This window comes from Panthera pardus, unplaced genomic scaffold (assembly GCF_024362965.1).
Source record: "Panthera pardus isolate Hobbes unplaced genomic scaffold, ASM2436296v1 HiC_scaffold_13, whole genome shotgun sequence".
Taxonomy (NCBI): Eukaryota; Metazoa; Chordata; class Mammalia; order Carnivora; family Felidae; genus Panthera; species Panthera pardus.
The window spans coordinates 140301334-140322756 of NW_026526688.1; the positions used below are offsets into that span (position 1 = coordinate 140301334).

Here is a 21423-nt window from a genome sequence, read left to right on the forward strand (position 1 = left end):
AAGATTAGTAAACTTGAAGACATAGCAATAGAAACTATCTAAAATGAACCATAGAGAAGGTAACAATAATGAGCTGTGGGACAACTCTGATAGGTGTAATTAAAGTCCCTAAAGCAGAGAAGAGAAAGAAAATAAAACATATTTGTAGAAATAATAGCCCAAGCTTTTCCAAATTTGATAAGATCTATAAACCAACAGATCCAAGTAGCCCCAGGGTGCCCCAGGCACAAGAAATAAGAAGAAAGCTATACCATATAACATCATCATAAAACTGATAAAAACTATTGATTTAAAGAAAAACCAAAGGCAGTGAAAGAAAACAGACATCTTAAAAATACGGAGGTAGCAAAGTTCACAACTGAAACAACACAACAGAAAGGTGGTGGAGAATAGTTTCAAGGTCCTCAAATTAAAAAAAAAATTAAAAATAGAATCCTATATGCCAAAAAAAATATTTAAATATTAGGATGAAATACTTCTCAGACATTGTAAAGTTGGAAGAATTTATTTCCAGCAGACCCACACTGGAAGAAATGTTGAGGGAACTCTTATAGGCAGAAAGGAAATGGTAACACAAACATGAATCCACAGAATGAAATGAAAAGCACTGGTAACAGTAATTATGTAGGTAAATACATGATCTTTTTGTAGCTTAAATCTCCTTAAAAGATAATTGAGTAGCTGAGGGCAGGGTCTAGGCCAGAGGGGTGGGGTGAGCAGATAGCCAGTTAAAGGTCAAGGGTTACCCCATAGCTTCCGGTTGAGCACAGGCAACCCCTGCGCACAGGTTCCTGACGCTCCTGACGCTCTTGACGTTCCTAATGTATTGCGTGCCCCTCCCCCTGGAACACTTTAATCACTCGGGAAACGGCTGACCGACTGATTTCATGGCAGCCCCGAAGAAAGCAGCTGTGGGGCCTTTGGTGGGGGCAGTGGTGCAGGGAACTAATTCCACTCGCTTTCTGGTTTTCAATTCAAAAACAGCGGATCTACTTGGTTGCCATCAAGTGGAATTAACACAAGAGTTCCCAAAAGAAGGATGGGTAGAACAAGACCCTAAGGAAATCCTTCAGTCTGTCTATGAGTGTATAGAGAGAACATGTGAGAAACTTGATAAACTGAACATTGATATATCCAACATAAAAGCTATTGGCGTCAGCAATCAGAGGGAAACCACAGTAATCTGGGACAAGTTAACTGGAGAGCCGCTCTACAATGCTGTGGTGTGGCTTGATCTAAGAACCCAGTCTACTGTTGAAAATCTTAGGAAGAAAATTCCAGAAAATAATAACTTTGTCACGTCCAAGACAGGCCTTCCACTTAGCACTTACTTCAGTGCAGTGAAACTTCGTTGGATTCTTGACAATGTGAGAAAAGTTCAAAAGGCTGTTGAAGAAGGTAGAGCTCTTTTTGGTACCATTGATTCATGGCTTATCTGGAGTTTGACAGGAGGAGTATATGGTGGTGTCCATTGTACAGATGTAACAAATGCAAGTAGGACAATGCTTTTCAACATCCATTCTTTAGAATGGGATAAAGAGCTTTGTGACTTTTTTGAAATTCCAATGGACATTCTTCCAAATGTATGGAGTTCTTCTGAGATCTATGGCCTAATGAAATCTGGGACCTTGGAAGGGGTGCCAATATCTGGGTGCTTGGGGGACCAGTCTGCTGCATTGGTAGGACAAATGTGCTTCCAAGAAGGACAAGCCAAAAACACGTATGGAACAGGCTGTTTCTTACTGTGTAATACCGGTCATAAGTGTGTGTTTTCTGAACATGGCCTTCTGACCACAGTGGCTTATCAACTAGGCAGAGACAAGCCAGCATGTTATGCACTGGAAGGTTCTGTTGCTATAGCTGGCGCTGTTATTCGCTGGTTAAGAGACAATATTGGAATTATAAACACCTCAGAAGAAATTGAAGTACTTGCTAGAGATGTAGGTACCTCTTATGGCTGTTACTTTGTCCCAGCCTTTTCAGGGTTATATGCACCTTATTGGGAGCCCACTGCAAGAGGAATAATCTGTGGTCTCACTCAGTTTATCAATAAAAGTCATATTGCTTTTGCTGCACTAGAATCTGTTTGTTTCCAAACCCGAGAGATTTTGGATGCCATGAACCATGACTGTGGAATTCCCCTCCGTCATTTGCAGGTAGATGGAAAAATGACCAACAATAAAGTTCTTATGCAACTACAAGCAGACATTCTGCATATTCCAGTAATAAAGCCCCCTATGCCTGAAACAACCGCACTGGGAGCTGCCATGGCAGCAGGAGCTGCAGAAGGGGTGGGCGTTTGGAGTCTTAAACCCGAGGATTTGTCAGTTGTCATTATGGAACAGTTTGAACCACAGATCAAGGCCACAGAATGTGAAATTCGTTATTCTACATGGAAGAAAGCTGTGATGAAGTCAATGGGTTGGGTTACAACTCAGACTCCTGAAAGTAGTGATCCTACTATCTTCTCTAGTTTGCCCTTGGGCTTTTTTATAGTGAGTAGCATGGTAATGCTAATTGGAGCAAGATACATCTCAGGTATACCATAATAATACCAACCATGGATTCCCAAGATGTGAGCTTTTTATATTATGAAAGGATCCAGCAATTCTGTCTCTTAATATGATGATACTGTTACAGACTCTGATTTTATTTGTAAACCAGTTGCTACATAACTTCTAGGGAACTGTAAAAGTAGGCCTGTGGCTTGAAATGAATAAATTACAGTAGAAAAAAAACCCACTAGAAAATGTGGTGTGTTTTTTAACATCAACCATTAAGGTTGGGCCAGCTACTCTAGGGATTAACCCCCTCTATTGTCATAAAATCCTGCTCCATGCCCTCTAAGATATAGGATATTCAGATTCTGTCTGTAGAATATTTTGTCAAATATTTTCTAACACTTAGGGACAAATATTTGGTTCTCTGTGCTGCACACACTTGATTAAGAGGTGTAACTAGCTTGCTAAAACTGAGGGGCTTCCTGTTGTTGTTTTTTTTAGTAAACACCCCAAGTCCTCTTATATATATATATATATATATATATATATATATATATATATATATATATATATATATTAGGGAGACCATAGTATCTTTCTGAATGTTTAATGGGAACATAGGTTTTTACAATAGACTTTTAGTATTCTCATAGCTTAGATGTTGTCCTGGAAAATATTTGCCAAATTAAAATTCTTCAGACATTTTACATTGTCCCACTAATTACATGATCTTCTGTGTAGATCTTATAAGTAAAAAGACTTTCCCATTAAAAAAAAAATCTCTCCATTTTATTTATTTAGTATGTATAACATACATTCTCATATACTTTATATAGAGTAACCCATTTATAAAATAAGCTTATAAGAAGGGTAGTAGTCTTACATGTTCCATTAGGTACATAAATATTTCAACATAAACATTTGTATATTTAGACAGTGATTTTCATATTATTACCAGGAAAAACTCTTTCTTAAAGAGACAGTATTTGAAACTTAAATGCATATTTTATGTTGACACACTGAGAAATATCTTATGATTTCAACTATATTTCTTACACCTTCCCCTTTTATTTAATTACCTTAACTGATATATGCTGGGAGCAAACACTGGAATACTACAATAAATGTTATTTTTATATAGAAAAAAAGAATTGACTGCTCAAATAAAAATAATACTATAGTATGGATTTTAAGCATATATAAAAGAAAGCAAAAATAGCAAAAAAAAAATATTTAAGTGTAACTATATCAATAAGCATATTAATATAAATAGTCTAATTCCCTTAATTACAAAGAAAGATTATCATATTAGATAAAGACTCAAAAACATACTGCTTCCAAGAAACACATTTTAGATATAAAAAGAAAATAGTTAAAAAGAAAAAGGATACAAAAATATCCTGCTAATAATAATAAAAAGAAAGTCAAAGTGGCTATATTAAAATCCGAAAGTAAATTTCAGAGCAAATAATGTCACCAGTGATAAACAAGGTCATTTGCAATGATAGAGGGGTGAATTCATCAAGGAAACATAACAACCCAAAATATTTATGCACCTAATAGAGCTTCAAAATACATGAAGCAAATTCTGATAGAAATGAAAGAAAAAGCAAATCTACAAGCACAACATTGTCTCCTCAACGTTTGATAGAACAAGTAGACATTTAATAAGATATAGAAGATTTGAATAATACTATCAAACAACTGAATTAACATTAATAGAAAATACTACCCAATAATAGAATATATATACTCTTTTCAAGTTCGTATGAAACATTTACCAAAATAGACCTCACTGAGGACATTAGCCAAGACTTCATGAATTTAAAGAACTTTATACAAAAATGTTGTCTGAGCACAATGGAATCATAAATCAATAAAAAAGAGTTCTAGAAAATCCCCAAATATTTTGAAACTAAATAATAAACTTTTCAATAAACCCTAAGATAAGGAGGGAAAACAGAAAATATTTGGAACACAATGAAAATAAAAATACAACATATCAAATTTTATGAGTTATTACTGGAGCAGTACTTAGGGAGAAATTTATAGGACTAAAAGCCTATATTAGAAGAGAGACAAGGTTTAAAATCAATAATCTCAGCTTCTAAAGAAACTGGAAATAAAATGTAAATTATATACAAAGTAGGTAGGAGAAAAAAGAGTTGAGAGTAATAATCAATGGTATAGAAAATAGCAAAACTCAATATAACCAAAAATTGGTTATTTTAGGATATCAACAAAATAATAAACTTTTAGCCAGATTGAATAGAAAAAAGAGAAAGATGACAATAATTACCAATAACAGGAAAGAGAGTGGTATCACCATAGATCATAAATATATTAAAATGATAATAAAGGAGTACTATGAAAACTTTATGCCAATAAATTTGATAACATAGATGAAATAAGCAAATATTTTGAAAAATACAAACTAACAAAACTCAAGAAAAAAATAGAAAACTTGAATTGGTCCTATATCAAATAAATTGAGATTCTAGTTTACTCCCCACCCCCAAAGAACACTCCAAGCCCAAATGGCTTCAACAATGGAGAAATAATACCCATTCTAATAAACTGTTCCAGAAAACTGAAAACGGAAGGGACATTTCCAAACTCATTTTATGAGGACAGGTTTACAGCATTACTCTAATTCCAACACTAGACAAAGACATTACAAGAAAAAAGCAACTGCAGATCAATACCGTTTGTAAATATAGATGAAAAATTTAGCAAAATTATTCCAACAATATATAAAAGAAATAAGACATCATGACAAAATAGGGGAACGTGAAGCTCAGTGTACTTCACCGTATCAACCAGAAAGAAAAATCATGAGATACAACTACACACTGATCAGAATACCTAAAATTGAAAAGATATAGGAAGTATTGGTAAAGATATAGAACTGAATTTCTTATTTGAGTCTGCTAGAGATGTAAAATGGTGCAAATATCTTAGAAAATAGTTCAACAGGTTTTTAAAATTAAATATACATCTATCATATTATCCTAGATATTTACCCAAGAGAAATGAAAACATATGTTCATACAAAGATTTTTTCATATCACTTTACTTGTTATAGCCAAATCTAGACCCAACTCAAATATCCACCAACAGGTTAATGGATTAACAAACCATGGTGTGTCTACACAGAAGACCTTCAGCAAACTCTTCATGTACACTACAATATAGATGAATTTCAAAATTATTCTGAGTGAAAAGTGCCAGACAAAATAGTATATACATATGTTTGATTCCATGTATGTACAATTCTAGAAAATGCAAACCATTGTATAATGACAGAAAGCAAGTCAATGGCTGCCTGGGAAATGGGAGAATGAGGAGTTGGCAGGAAGGGTAGGAAGCATGATTACAAAGGGGCACAAAGAAAATTTGGGGGGAAGATGAACATGTTAATTATATTGGTTATGGTGATAGCTTCAAAGGTGAATATATATGACAAAATTAATCAAAGTGAACACTTTACATGTCAATTATAACTGAAAACATTGAAAAAAGAGGGGAAAATGTATCTTCAAACTCTGAAGGAATAGAACCAAAGTTTGCTCAAGTAAGTTCATCTTTGCTCTTCTCTATTATGCATACTGATGTAGCCTCGCTGATTCTACAGTCTGTTCGCATGGAGTGTGCCAGTTTCTATCTCTAAAAGGTCTATGAGCTTTATTTGAAGTCATTTGTGTGATTAGGCTGGAGAAGTACATGATAATGTCTAGTGTCATTTAAAACAAATTAATTTCCCATTTCATTTATCTGACCATAATTCTCAGCCTGGGACCCATGGCAAATGACCTTATGAAGAGTCACAAACAAAGATATCATAAGAAAATCAGGCTAAAATCCTCAAATTCAGTATCTCATTCTCACCTCTTCAATATTACAACCTTGTGATTATCAGCTTTCCTTTTTTTTATATCTTTGCCTTTACAAGTCTCATTTTCATAATTTAACATATATGATATTGGTAAATTACAGTATTCTGCCTCAAGGCTATAAAGGAGCTTCTGTATATTCTATTATAAAATTAGCTAATTAATAATTTCTCGATATTGCCACTAAGCAGAACTACATAGTTAAATTATGATGATCAGTTCTCATCGCATGCATGTTATGAAACAGCAAGCCATCATTTAATGTCAGGCATATGTGTGAGTGAGAAAGCATGAGCTCAAACACTAACCAGGAGAATGAAAAGAATCTAATTCTAATTCTGTTTTCCAAAGATGAACAGTTTGTGATTTAAAGACAGTCTTGCAGGGCGGTGCAGGGTAAGTAAGGAGGAAAAGAAAGAAAAGAAACAAAGGCCATGAAAGGAAAGGAACGTTAAAGGTATCCAAAGAGAAACAAGCTGTACTATTAAATCTAGTTAAAGACACCCTATGTAGTATCCATGTAAACAGCACCAAACCACTAAATCACTTCCACCTTAGCTACTGGAGTGGCAGCCATATACATCAGACTTAGAAGGATAACCCACTTTTCCTCCTGGCCCCATAGAGAATTCTAAATTCTTATCTGTTGGTGCCTAATTTCTGGTGCTTGTCTTATCAATTTGATATTAATATCCATAATCTTACAGGAAAGCTATTGTTTCTCTCACTGGTAAGCCCTTGTTCTCAATGCCTAAGTATAAATGCTACATTAAACAATCCCCATTTAGATGGGACATTATGCACCAACTCTACAACTGTTAGATATGGAAAATTTGTTTCTGTGTCCTTTTTTAAAATCATATGAACTAATAAGATCCCCTAGTGTAATCTTTCAGCAAAGTCTGGAGTAAATACAATATACTCTCAGTCAGTCACCTATTTTAACCTCCCCCTAAAATGACAGCTCTCTATCTATTCTGATTGTTTCAATCAAAACAAAACGAATAAACTTAATAAACTTAATGTTTGAATATTCCCCCAGAGTTTCCATCAACAACTTTTACAGCCCAATTTATTTGAGCTTTGGAAAAATTGCACGTGATCCTTGTCTTCTGTGTGTTTAGCATACATTATAGTTCATTATCATATCAGCCCTCAACAAGCTGATTTATTTTATAAAAAGAAAAATAAAAAAGAGACCTTGACCTTTGGTGAGAAAAGAAGTACAGAATGATAAAAGTGTGTTAATCCTTTATTTCTTAAGTTTATTTATTTATTTTGAGAGAGAGAGAGAAAGACCATGTGTGGAGGAGGGGCAAAGAGAGAGAGAGAAAGAGAGAGAGAGAGAATCCCAGGCAGGCTCAGCACTGTCAGCACGGAGTCTGTCTCAGGGCTCAATCTCACAAACTGCAAGATCATGACCTGAGACAAAATCAAGTTGGATGCTTAACCAACTGAGCCACTCAGGGGCCCCATGTTAATCCTTTATTAAACTATGAATTTCATTTTATTGTAAACAACCCATGAATCTTTTCTACATTCAGATATTAAAATATGTTTTTCAAGTGTTTTAGAAAATCTACGTGTGCAAAACATTTACAAAGCCAAAAATAATACAGAGACACTTAGTATATGTCTGTAGCAGTAGCTTCAAAACTGAGTTAAACAAAAACCAAGCCAAAAACTTTCTAGGGATTGCAAATAAGGATGACCAATTTGTCTAGCTTGTTCTCTGAACTGATGTGGTCGACGTACATAACTGTACCTCCCTATTGCTACCTTTGTATGGATTTAGCCAAATTACCAGAGCAGAGGATGGGAGCACATCCTGGAGCAGGAAGCTGTGATTTGGCTCTTGCTCTCTATCTCTGGTTATAAGATAATTTTTGTCTGCCTTCAAGTGTATTTCACTGAATAAGCTAATCACTTCTCTTTAACTCTATTTCAAATAGGCCATGGGTATCTACTATCAGCTCCGTTTCACAGTGAAGAACTTTGAGGGAAGAAAAAACCCAAAACACAAGAAAATCACCTTCCCAAACCAAAAAAATATATATAGTTTTACATTTTAAGAGCTAAATCCTGTGGGAATATGATTAGTTACATAGAATTCAGTATTTTTGAAAAGCAATGTTTTCAAAGAAAACTCCAAGACTACTTTCACAATGCCAGAAGAGCCTGGAGCTGGAAGGGCCTTGAGAGAGCATCTAGTCCAACATCTTCTAACACGAATAAGTGAAAACTTTAAAGCAGAAACACATTAGCGCAAGATTAAGATCTAAGTTTTTGTAATCTAATGCCCTTTAGCCTCACGGAACTGATAGAGCTTTTCTTGGACTTCGTCCACCTCAAACAACTTTGACTTTTAACAAGATGAAAGTCAAAGGGATAGTTTGTGAATCTTTTATGAAAGTTAGAGTTAGGTCTTAGCCAACAAATAATTTGGTGCACACTCACACACTCATACACGCAAGCGATTTTTGTGGCCACCTAAACTGGGCACATTCTGAAAGATTCTGAACTACAATAAAACCATTCTTTATTCTCCAGGGACTTTCTATAGTCCTGAAAAATATAATGTTTACAAACTCTTTGGGGAGCCATTTCCCTAGTCATGAATCATGACAGAAATTCAGAGGTGCATTAGTAGATGTACCATTCTTTTCTAGATATAAACCTTGCTACTCACCTCCATAGCACTGATATGCTTTCAGACTTAGTTAATCTCTTCATTTCCAGGAGAGAGAGAAATTTCTTCCTCCCCCTTCTCCTCCTCCTCTTCCTTCCATTCTTTGTCCTCCTCTTTGTCTTTTTCTTTTTCCTGAAACAAATCTATTGAGTCCTATCATATGGTATTTACTACTCATATTCACAAACATCAAAAGGACGGCAATCTGTTTAATATCCTGCAGATGAACATGCGCTAAAAAGTGGCATTGGCAATCGGGCACTCGCTGCCCACTGGGCACCAAGCAGCGATGTGCTAAAGATCTGGCGTGTGGTTCCGTAGAGAAGAATGACATTCATTACAATTGTATCAAAAACAAATTATGTACCAAATGTTTGCCTCGATAAGTACTTGGACGATCATTTATCTATCTTTCATTCATTCCCTCACAGCTTCTGTGCTGCAGCTCTATCACTGTTAGTACTTTGCCTGTTTATAGGTATGTCCCTCTCCCGTCTCTTTGTGTGACTTCACTACACTTTTTACCTTCTCCTACCAGCCCCAATGTATATAATGAGAATCATGCTATGCTTACAAATAAGGAGAATGCGGACAAAAAGTGTATAGATCTTTCACAAAATAGTTTCTACAGCATCTCATAATGTCTCATTTCTGGCCTGTAATTGAAAGATACCATTGGAGAACTGAGGCATTTGCTTCTCACTTTCCAGACGTGAGAGCCTGCTATGAGAAGACAACCTAAGACTTAGAAAAATCAAACTTTAAATTTAAAACAGATTGCTAATGGATTTTAGCTAGAAATTAGCAGATTTCTAATGAATTTTAGCTAGAAATTAGAGACCTTCTATGTCAGGCCCCTTATTTCAAATACTTAGAAAACAGCATCCAAAGGAGGTGACGGGCCAAGGTCTCAGGCCTAGTTTGTACCTGAAATACTGGGATTAGAACCTAAAGGAAATTTATTCTGTACCATAAACCAACCTTTCTTTGAGGATTTCAATTTTAAGAAGAATATTTAGATATTTAGTGGTAACATGGGATTTTCCCCTCAACATTTGAAATTGGTTTTAGTCCCACATAAAGATCTTAGAAGAACTCTTCTCTATAGCTCTTGGCAGTGAGCACAGTATGATGGGCAGACTTGTGGAATGACTATTTTCTACACCTGAAACTAATGTAACATTGTGTGTCAACTATACTTGAATAAAAAAAGAAAACTGTTTAGCAAATATGAGACAAAAGATAAAAATGGGGGAAAAAAAGAAAGTAAGCTTTAAATATGCACATCAATGGTAGTTGTTCAAATTAGTTCAATAATTTAACTAGAAAACAAATTAAAACAAAATGTCTTTTCTCTGTTTCTTCCCCTTCATTCACTCTTTTGGTTCAGGCATCACCATTATCTCCCAATAATGGGGCTTGATACAGTAGGTTCAGTAACCTAACTTTTCCTGTCCCATCTCTCAAATTTATCCTCTCCATTTCCATCATAGTTTTTCCTCCTTTCCCGTTCCATTCCCTCTCCATCTCCGTCTCTCTCTGATTTTACATAATTTATTGTTTTGCTTTGCTTTGTTTTTCAAGCGCCACAAACCTGGCTTGGAAAGTACTCCCCGGCCCTGCCCAACGGAGCCCAGGGGTCTTCTCTCCACGCAGAGCCTTGCAGGCCTCTCTGCTGCGCTACACGAGGCAGCTGGGAAAAGGCAGGCCCAGTTGGAAAAGGAGGTGCTGTCTTGGGGTCCTCAATCTCCCAAAGCCCTCTTCGTTGTTCTTGTGAACATTTCTTGAGTATCTTCCTCTAGTCGTGGCCCATCATGAAGGAGTGTGTGTGCGCTGACCTTTTGATGTTGCCACATGTGTTCTTGATAATTGCAGATCTGGATTGTCCAGGCAACAGTTGGAGCCTCCAGGAGCTGGTGTTCTTCGTCTGTGATTTTCAGCTGTGTTTTCCTTTTGTCATCTCCACGATGGGCGTCTCTTCCTGACATTTGACTCCTCTCATTCCAGAGTTGTTCTGGGGATTCCGGGGCAGCATGGGAGAGGCAGCCTCCTCACTGGGCCTGTGGACAGACTGAACTCTGGGCCAGCGCCTCAGACCCGAACTCCAAGCCTTCAGCAGGGTGTGGTCTGGTGGCTCTGAGCCTGCAGGGCCCAGCTGGAGACCTCTGCTGCCAACAGTCCAGATGCAGCCCTACCTTTTTCAAAACAGAAATCTGATCATTTTCTCATACAGCTTTAAAGCTTGGGCTAATTTCACCATTTCCCAGGTAAGCTAACTGGCGTAGCATTTAAGCTCCACGCATGTACGGTCAGCCTTCAACCTCTTCTAACAGGTTCACTTCACCCACTGCTACCACCACGGACCTGGCTACCATACCTCCCAGCTGGAGGGTCCTCTAATCAAATACCTGAGAGCTTGATCGTCTCTTACTGGAATTCGGCTCCCATGACTGAAAGTTGTGTGATTTTTTTCACTCACCACACAGCTAGCTCTTCTGGAAGCTGTCAGGACAAGTCACATTTTCTAGGCAGCCAAAATTAGAGACATAAAATAAGACATTGTTGATGGAAAGTGAAAACACTTGCGCAGGATGAATATCATTCTTTCATCTTTAAAAGTAGATGCCTGCGTGGCTCAGTTGGTTGAATGCCTGACTTTGGCTCAGGTCATGACCTCACAGTTTGTGGGTTCAGGCCCCGCATCGGGTTCTGTGCTGACAGCTTAGAGCCTGGAGCCTGCTTCGGATTCTCTGTCTCCCTCTCTCTCTGCCCTTCCCCCACTCGTGCTCTTCTCTCTCGAAAATAAATAAATGTTAAAAAAAATTTTTTGAAGTAGATGTTATCTTCATTATCTAGGGATGAATAAGTAGGATTCTTGGGAAGATTTAAAGATTTGAGAAATTTGATCACTAGCTTGTTTTAGAAATTGCATTATAATTGTTGAAAAATCTTCTCAATACTCAAGTTACTTCCGTTTTTAATATTATTTGCTCTTTGTGTTGCTTTTCGTTAATTCTTTACACTTAACCCTAGTACACTATTCTAAAGATAACTCTAACTGCATCAGTCAGATTAATAAAATCTTTTTATTAAAAAAAGATATATATAATGCCCACAATGCCCACCATTCATTCAAAAATCAGGATTTTATTATCTTGTATCTTTTCTTCTAATTGGATTGATGCCTATTGTAGTATAGAGTAGTCAATAAATATATGAGTTTCCTTTTCTAGTCTTTAGTTTCTCATTGACCATTATAGGAGCTTCTGAAAAAAGAGGGTTTATCTTCACAGTAATAATGTCTCATAAAAACAACTTAGTTTGGGTATATAATTCAGCTTATCGATGAATCAGTCCATTGTATTCATTAGATTCCTCCTATGTGAGGCACCATGGAAAATATAAAAGTGGAAACCACATGGTGCCTACCTAGTAAGACTTTATAATCTAGTAGCATCAATACGTCATATACATAAATAACCTTGAAGAAAGCTGATATTTGAAAAGTACTATTTAGTGATTGAATGAAAGAATGCATGTGCAAACGAGTGGGTTGCATTTTCAGTAAATGAAAGGAGGTGAAGGATACCTGTATCTGGATTTAGAAGAAAAATTTTGCGATGGCAGAGCCAGACTCCTAAGATGTGAGCCAAATTTCTAAAATGGATAGGATATCAATTGATAAAGTTGGAGAGATGAAAATAAACTTAGTTGTCAGAAATGATATGAGCAATAGCATCAGAAACAAGTTTTATAGTGTAAGCTTATTAGCTTAACTTATTAGCAGATGATGTTGGAAAGAAGTAGGTGATGAAAATTGGAGCCAGATTTTGAAGAATCTTGAATGCGAGTCGAAGAACACAGGCCTTACTTTTTCCCACAGGGACTAGAGCTCCATTAAAAGTTTATGTTGGGGTGAGTAACATGATAAAAATCTCATGTCTGTGCTTCTTTAACTGCTAATTTTATTATTGAAAGAAGACAGCATAGAGGAATAGTAGGAGCATATACTGCTTGCTTTGGATCTGGGCTCTACCATTTCCTGTGTGACCTCTGCCAAGTTACTTAATCTCCCTGTGCCTCAGTTTCTTCAATTCTAAAATAAAGATGAGGAGGAGGATAGTAATGATGATGATAATTATAGTTGTAAGAAAAAAATGGATCAATTGAAGAGTAAAAAAATTAACATAGGGAAAGTGCTTAGATCAATTCCTTGCTATTATTGCTGTCATTAGTATAAATACAGAAAAGCCGGGCAATTCTTTGCTTTCGATACTTTTGAATTTGAATCTCAGAAGAGTTACTAAAAGAGAGAAAGAATAGTCATATACCAGCACAGGTTTAATTACTGTATTATAAGCATGGCTTATAAACTAAGGAATTATTTGGTAACCTGGCTGATAGTTCTATATATCCTTTGTGTGATTAATAGGATGAAAAAAGTATAACTAAAAAGAGTGGAGAGAGAAGTTAATCAACTTTTATCAGTACTATAGAAACACATTTAAAAAATTCTTACATTGGGTTTGATGATAATTTCTTGAATATAACATCAAAAGCACAGGCAGCAGAAGAAATATAGACTGACTGGGCTTTATCACAAGCCAAACTTTTGTGTGTCAAAAGACAACTATTAAGAGAGTGAAAAGGGAATGCACAGAATGAAAGAAAATATTTGCAAATAATATATCCGATAAGGAAATAATATCCACAATACATAAAGAAATGCTGCTACTCAGTAACCAAAAACAAAAACAAAAAAACCAACCCAATTCAAAAGTGGGTTTAACAGACATTTCTCCAAAGAAGTGATACGAAAGCCAATAAACACGGTAAAAGACACTCAACATCACTAGTCATTAGGGAAATGAAAACCAAAACTACAAAAATATACTATTTCATACCCATTAGGATGGCTATTATCAGAAGAAAAAAAGAAGAAAGGAAGGAAGGAAAGAGAGAAGGGAAGGGAATAAAAAGTGTTGGCAACAATGTGAAGAAATTGGGACTCTTATGCATTGCTGGTAAGAATGCAAAATAGTGCATGCAAAATAATGACAGTTTGTAACTGCACTAACAAAATAGTGCAGTTACCAGTGCAGCTGGTAAGAATGCAAAATAGACAGTATGATGGTTCCTCAAAAACTTAAACATAGAGTTATCATATAATCCAGCAATGTCACTTTTAGGTAAAAAAGAATTGAAAACATACACTTAAACAGATAAGTGTACACCAATGTTCATTGCAGCAATAGTCACAGTAGCCAAAAGGCAAAAATAGTTCAAATGTCCACTGACAGATAAATGGGTGAACAAAATATGGTAAGTACATATAGTGGAACACTATTCAGCCATAAGAAGGATGAAATTCTGAAACATACTACAGCATGGATGAACCCTGAAGGTATTATGCTAAACAAAATAAATTAGACACAAAAGTACAAATATTGCAGGATTCTACTTACGAGGTGCCTAGAATAGTCAAATTCCTAGAGATAGTATAATAGTATAATAGCGATTACTAGGGGGACGCCTGGGTGTCTCAGTCAGTTGGGCATGGGACTTCAGCTCAGGTCATGATCTCACGGTCTGTGGGTTCGAGCCCCGCATTGGGCTCTGTGCTGAGCCTAGGCCTGCTTTGGATTCTACGTCTCCCTCTATCTCTGCCCCTCCCCCGCTCAAGCTCTGTCTCTGTCTCTCTCAAAAATAAATAAACATTAAAAAAATAGTGATTACTAGGGACTGGGGAAATGGAGTAATGAACAGTTATTGTTTAATGGATATAAAGTTTCATTTTCAGATGATGAAAAAGTTCTGGAGATGGACAGTAGTGACAGATGTAAATGTATTTAATGCCACTGAATTGTATATTTAAAATGGTTAGTATTATAAAATTTATGTTATGTATATTTTACCACAATTAAAAAAATCAGTGCACGTGAGAATCTTTCACCACTCCTATATTATATTGGCATACAAGTTTAATTGCACGGATATGAAAGTATCATTGATTATGAACAACAAAATAGGGAGATTGAATGATCCATGATAGAATTCTCATTAAAATGTCCCCAAACTCCAAAGAAGTCTTAGGACATAGGGTTTATCTTGCTAGTTCAATTATTCTTTTCTTTTAGAGGAAAATATATCTTAATAATGAAGAACTTACATTTTATGTGCTGAAATAGACTCTTCAAAGTTGGTTAGTTTGCTTGCCTTTAAATGTGGTATATTATCCATAAGACAAGAGTTCCAAATTTCAGTATTCTCTGTATAATAAACCTGAAATAATATGCCTTTTAGTTTCCAGAATCTTTAACATTCTGTAGAGGGAGCTTTCACACAGAGATCCTTAAGTCCTTCTCCCTGACCCTTTTCTGCTCCCTTTCTCACATCTCCTGAACAAAATGGGCATGACCCCAATTTGGCTCAGAAATTGTTGCTTTGTAAAGATATCCATCTGTTCCTTTCATTGTCTTCCTAGTCATATCTGACTGGGTTTGGGATGTCCAAACACATTTCTGTTATTGTCAACACTGCAGAGCCAAGAACTCTTTGGACAAGTAAACTGCATTATAAGCTTTTGCCTTATGTGTCCTCAAAAGAATTGCCCTTGCCTGGATCCAGAACCTTTATTACTAGAGAGAGTGTGCAATAGTCAGCAGGAAAAAATGTATTTGGTATTAGACCTGTTATCAACATGAATTTTAAAGATGAATACTGGGCGACAGAAAACAAAACATGTCAAATGTCCAACAAATGTGGCATTTTAAACTTGACCTTTCCTAATGGGCTGATATTACTATATTTCATGAATGTTTTTAACAGAATATATAAACTATATGGAAAGGTATGATTCCTGTTTATTCTCTTCTAGGATGAAATCAGGGAAAATTTAAAAATGTAGCAGAAAAATGTGTTGAGCTGGAGGTCCTTTGATTTTTTTTTAAATGAATATGCATGGATATGAATTTTATTGTATCCATTGCCATAGATTGTCTGGTCAATCTTGAAATATAACTTGCTTCTGAGTTGCTACCTCTGAAAACAGAATTATAGAAGTACGTTTTTTGGTAGGTCTTCTATTCTCACAAATAGAAAATCCTATAGATTTTCTAATAAATCCTTTTAACTATAGGATAGAAAACTTGAGATCATGCAATGATAGCACTAAATTCATTCATCTAATTGTCATTTACTGTGTCCAGTATATTGTGTCAGCTAGGTATGGGAATCCAATGGTGAGTAAAATACTTTACCTTTGGAGAATGTACTCTTTCACAGTATAAGTAAAAAATGTGCAAATGTGATAGCCATTTCCTCATGATTATATCAGACTGGGAATATAAATAAAGACAAGATCATGTAAGTGTTATTTCTTGAAGATGTCTTGCAAACTGCCATCTCCCCAAGCTCTTAGCCTCTTGTCATTGAGGGTTGCTCCAACCTTCATGCTGAGGTCACTGCCTTAGAGCAAAACATTGAGGAGCATCCTACTCACAAGAATGATATTTGTTCTGGTCACTGTTCTTTACAGAATCGTGCCTGTGCCCTTTCCTCTGTAAGCAAGCCATCTCTACACCATCTGGGACTAGAACAACCACAAAGTTTCTTTTCCTTTCCATATCCAAAGAATACTTTAAAATATCCATACTGGAGCTCCATCATCAGAAATTTCTATTTAATTTGTTGACTTCATTGTTGTTGTTGCTGTTGTTGTTATGGAAATTATTCTAACCTGCAGCCAGGTTTGAAAATTGCTATCCAAAGTGACTTCCAACTATAATAAATTCCTTGACTCAACCAGCCATGCCAGTATACAAACAACACAGCCTTTTGGACCTCCAATCACTGAAAAGACTCTTGGTTCTTGGTCTTTCCATCCCTTGCTTCTGGGCTCTGAAATTGCTGCCCGACAGAGCAGGAGAAGAGACGGAGGTGAGAAACTTGACCACTTCTCAAGTCTACTAAAATGGAGGGCACTGTCCCTATCTTGCCACAGTTTCTTGTACTCGATAGGAATAGTCCATCCCAAGTAGATGTGAGAGCAGTTGCTCAGTTATGTGAGCAAATACATCCAGATTTGGCTGAGTCAGAATCAGAATTCTATCATATTCAACTTGAAGATACTCCTAGGGTAACACGGTCTCCTTCCCCAGCTGAAATTTGGGGTACCTATTTGGAGTTCCATAAAATGTACGCTCCTCTAGGAACGTACGTCAAATTACATCTTAATTATGTGTTTGATTATTTCTCTTATCTGCTAGACTACAAGCTTCTTTAAGGTACGGGCTCTCTTCTTTCCTTTTTGTTATTTTGTAGTAGAGTTTGGCAGATCATAGGTGTTCAATTAAAAAAAGAAAAAAGCATGACAGCTAAGTAAAAAATGAGTTTTTCTTCATAATTAAAATTGTTATATTCTTTCTTCAACAGAAATAATATCCAGAACTCTAAACTTGCTCCAAAGAAACTCTCTCTTAATTTAAAAAAATTTTAAATAATATTAATATTTCTCAACAAATCAACAACAGATCTTAAACACCACTTAGCTGTCCCATCCCCCTATGCCTTTTACCACATTATACAACTGAGTGACTGTCAGAAAGTTGGTAGTATTATAAGTCAGGTATGAGACATAGTAAAAAAAGAAAAAAAAATCCAAGCCTAGAATTCTGAAGGCACTAAATTTTATCCACTGTAAATACTGTGTGTTCTGAGGAATTGAATCTATTATTGAATAAGTTTTCTGTTAGTCTTTTTGATTGAAAGCTAAAGGGTCAATGAAATTACTCAAACTATGGGGGCATCTGGGTGGCTCAGTCTGTTAAATATCCAGCTCTTGATTTTGGCTCAGGTCATGATATCAAGGTTTATGGGTTCAAGCCCCAGATCAGGCTCTGTGTTGACAATGCAGAACCTGCTTGGGATTCTTTCTCTCTCTCTCTCTCTCTCTCTCTCTCCCTCTTTCTGCCCCTCCCCTACCCCTCAAAAATAAATAAATAAGGCTTAAAAAAAATAAATCACTCAAAGTATGGCCAGATGTAAAACAAGAGAAAATTGGTTGTATGCTTTGTTTCATCTGTATTTATTTGTGTCTGATTTTCCTTTAATCAAGATGTCATACATCTCCTAAATGACACACTTCATGATTTTACTAAAGAACCACTGTGTATAAAATATACTGGTTTTCTCCACTATCTGAAAGTTCACTTTACACCACTTTGCTTTTAAGAAAGTCCTACAGGGGCGCCTGGGTGGCTTGGTCGGTTAAGTGTCCGACTTCGGCTCAGGTCATGATCTCACAGTTCATGAGTTCAAGTCCCGAGTCGGGCTCTGTGCTGACAGCTCAGAGCCTGGAGCCTGTTTCAGATTCTGTGTCTCCCTCTCTCTCTGCTCCTCCCCTGTTCATGCTCTGTCTCTCTCTGTCTCAAAAATAAATAAACGTTAAAAAAAAATAAAAAAAAAAAAAAGAAAGTCCTACAGAAACACCTGTTCTTGCTAACAGACTCGGAAGAACATTTTAGCTTTTATGAAATGGTAATTGCTTCTTTGATTTATCCCATTTCAGCTTACAAAAGCTTTCATGGGAATGCTCTACTTTCAGATAGCGGGGGAAACCTGTCTTGGAAAACTCAATATTGCCTAATAAAGATAGAGTTATTGAACATTGGAACATTAGCTAGAGCCTTGTCTGCAATTTAAAATCCCAAGTGTAAACTATCTCATTATATAAACTAGAAAAAAATCTCTGTGTGTCCGAATATGTCATCACTCTCCTGAGGCATCATGACAAGCTCTCAGAATGCCAGCTGTATTAACGTATGATGTGAACAATGAATTTGAATAAATAGGGAGGCTCTGAAGATAATGCAAGGTAGTTCATCTTTGTTCCAAATGAGCAGAAAATTCTAATATAATGAGTATTAGCCAGTTTTAAGGTTAATTAAAAGTTTTTTTTATAACTTTTAGCAATTGCATCTTACATTTATCTTGGATTTACATTTTAGAGTCTTTTCCAAAAGTTAAATTGAAAACAAGTATACTCTTCTAATAATTAAATCTCAAGTAAAGTAAAATATCCATATACCAGCTAGCCAATTTTTTCGGTTATAACTGCTTTATTAAAATTGATAGAACAACAGATTTTTTTTAGTCTTTTTCTGTAGTTCTCTTTCTTTCCTTTTTTCTAAAGCAATGAACCGGATTACTTTTATAATAAGGCAAAAAAATGATAGAAGAAATAATGCATTATAAATTTTGGATATGGGAAGACAAAGAGATTAGACCCATCCCAAAGGTTTCATTCCCTAACATGATCCTCTTGCAGTGCTTTGTGTCTGTTTCAGCAAAGGGTGTCATTATCCAGTGTTAGAATCCAGAAACCTGACAATTCTGTTTGACATCTCTCTCCCACATATCTCATTACTGTCTAGAGCATATCCATATTTTCACAAAATTCTACCAATCTTAGATCATAAACATTTCTTAAATCCGTTCACAGTTTTCCATCACTGCTTCTACCCCTAGTTCAAACTACCGCTGTTTCTCGTCAGATGTATTTAATAGCATCCCAACTCCTGGTTCTTCTGCATTTTAGAACCAGAGCTATTTGCATGTTAGTATGCAAATTTAATCATGTCTCCTGTTTTCTTTTGAACTATTCTTTGGGTAAATACCAAAACCTTCAACAGGACCTTCATGGTGCAATGTGGTCTGGTCCTACCTCATCTCCCACGAAACCCCCCCACCCCCACTCTCTGTGTTCTAGACACAGGAACTTACGTTAATTTCCAGAACATGGCATTTGTCTATAGTGACCCTGTATCTAGCACAGCACATGGCATAGGGTAGAAGGCAATAAATATCTTGATAAATGCACAGGATGAATTAATGAATACATGAATGAATGAAGTATAATGTTGCAGGATAATGTCATACTGAGCAGACACATATCACTAGAACTTTTGCTCTGTCACGCATAATACATATTTTAAGTTGTTTTCTTCACAAATAAGCCACTGTCAACACCATATGTAAAGAACACAGGTTACAACTCAAAGCAATCATTTTTTTTCTTTGATTTTCACAAGAAACACCCATCTGCACAATGACTGTGGATACAAAGGCTACTTTATCATATGCATTAATTAAAATATCATTCATTCATAGTTTTAACCCACAGAAAATATCTTTTATGAAGATGTTAAATAATAAATTCATACACATAGAAAAAATCACATTTTGACTGAGAAAGGCACAGATGCTTTTCAGAGTAAAAATAACTTCAACAGCAATTTCTTTGAAAGAATATAATTTTGAAATAAATGTGTGGTTCAGGCTGTTTTCTGAATGGGATTTCTGAATTGATTCTGAACGGGGAGTTGTAATCTAATCGGGTCAATCTAACCTATGATCCAGGGGATAGAAACTAAATTGTGTGGAGGAGGGAAAATTAGGAAAAGATTAATATTTACTATGAAGTACACAACGTAATAAGGATTTAATAGATGTCTCTCTCTTAATCCTTATAACAACTTGGAGTGTTATCTGCCATTATCTCCAGTTTAGTGCTAGGAAACACAGCCTGGGAGATTACGCAGATATTAAGGAGCAGATGTAGTACTTGTCTGACTCCAAAGGCATCTCTTGATTTCCTGTGATTAATTGCAGAGCTCCCCTTCTATTATTCCTCCTCAGTGACCACCATGGATCCTTCTTACCTTCTCGGATTATTTTCCTGCATAAATTTCCAAGTTACTGAACTCCTGTGACTCCAACACTTAATGTTGTCACTCCAAGTTACTCCTAACTCTAGTTACGAAATTTGCTTTAGTGCCATCTTGATGGCTTCATTACCTTCATTTCTACTGTGGACTCACTGAAGATTAATCATTGGCTTAAAACTCTTTTTCCCTTATGAAGTTTACTGTCATTTATCTGGATAGAAAATGTTGAAATTTGAGGATCCTGGTTTCACCGTATTTGATTTGTTTCAAAAATACTCCTGTACATCTTCAGTGACCGTTTAATTATATGTTTAACATAACCTCTCTCTAAAGACTGCATGTTAAAGGCTCATTTCTGGGCTACTCACCAAGTTTCCTGCATGCTAATTTGACTTCTCACAATGTATTATGAATTCGAAAGGAAATCATTTCAAAACCAAAAGGTTATAATAACAAATATTTGGACAAAGAATAAAACGTTCTGATGTCTTCTATACAGTGTAGATCATTAGACTCACAGATTTTGGTTTAATGTTGTAAAATCAAAGTCAATCGTAGAGATGATTGGCTGCGTTTTTAATTTTCATATGAATTGTCTCTAATATCTAAGGCAG

At 36.0% G+C, this 21423-nt stretch overlaps 1 protein-coding gene across 1 annotated transcript; it reads left to right on the forward strand.

The window, feature by feature from the left end:
- Positions 1–876: 876 nt before the first annotated feature.
- On the forward strand, positions 877–2742 carry GK2 (glycerol kinase 2). The gene has a single exon (XM_019466536.2). The coding sequence runs from the start codon at positions 888–890 to the stop codon at positions 2547–2549; it is 1662 nt and encodes a 553-aa protein (XP_019322081.2). The 5' UTR covers positions 877–887; the 3' UTR covers positions 2550–2742.
- The last annotated feature ends 18681 nt before the right edge of the window (positions 2743–21423 follow it).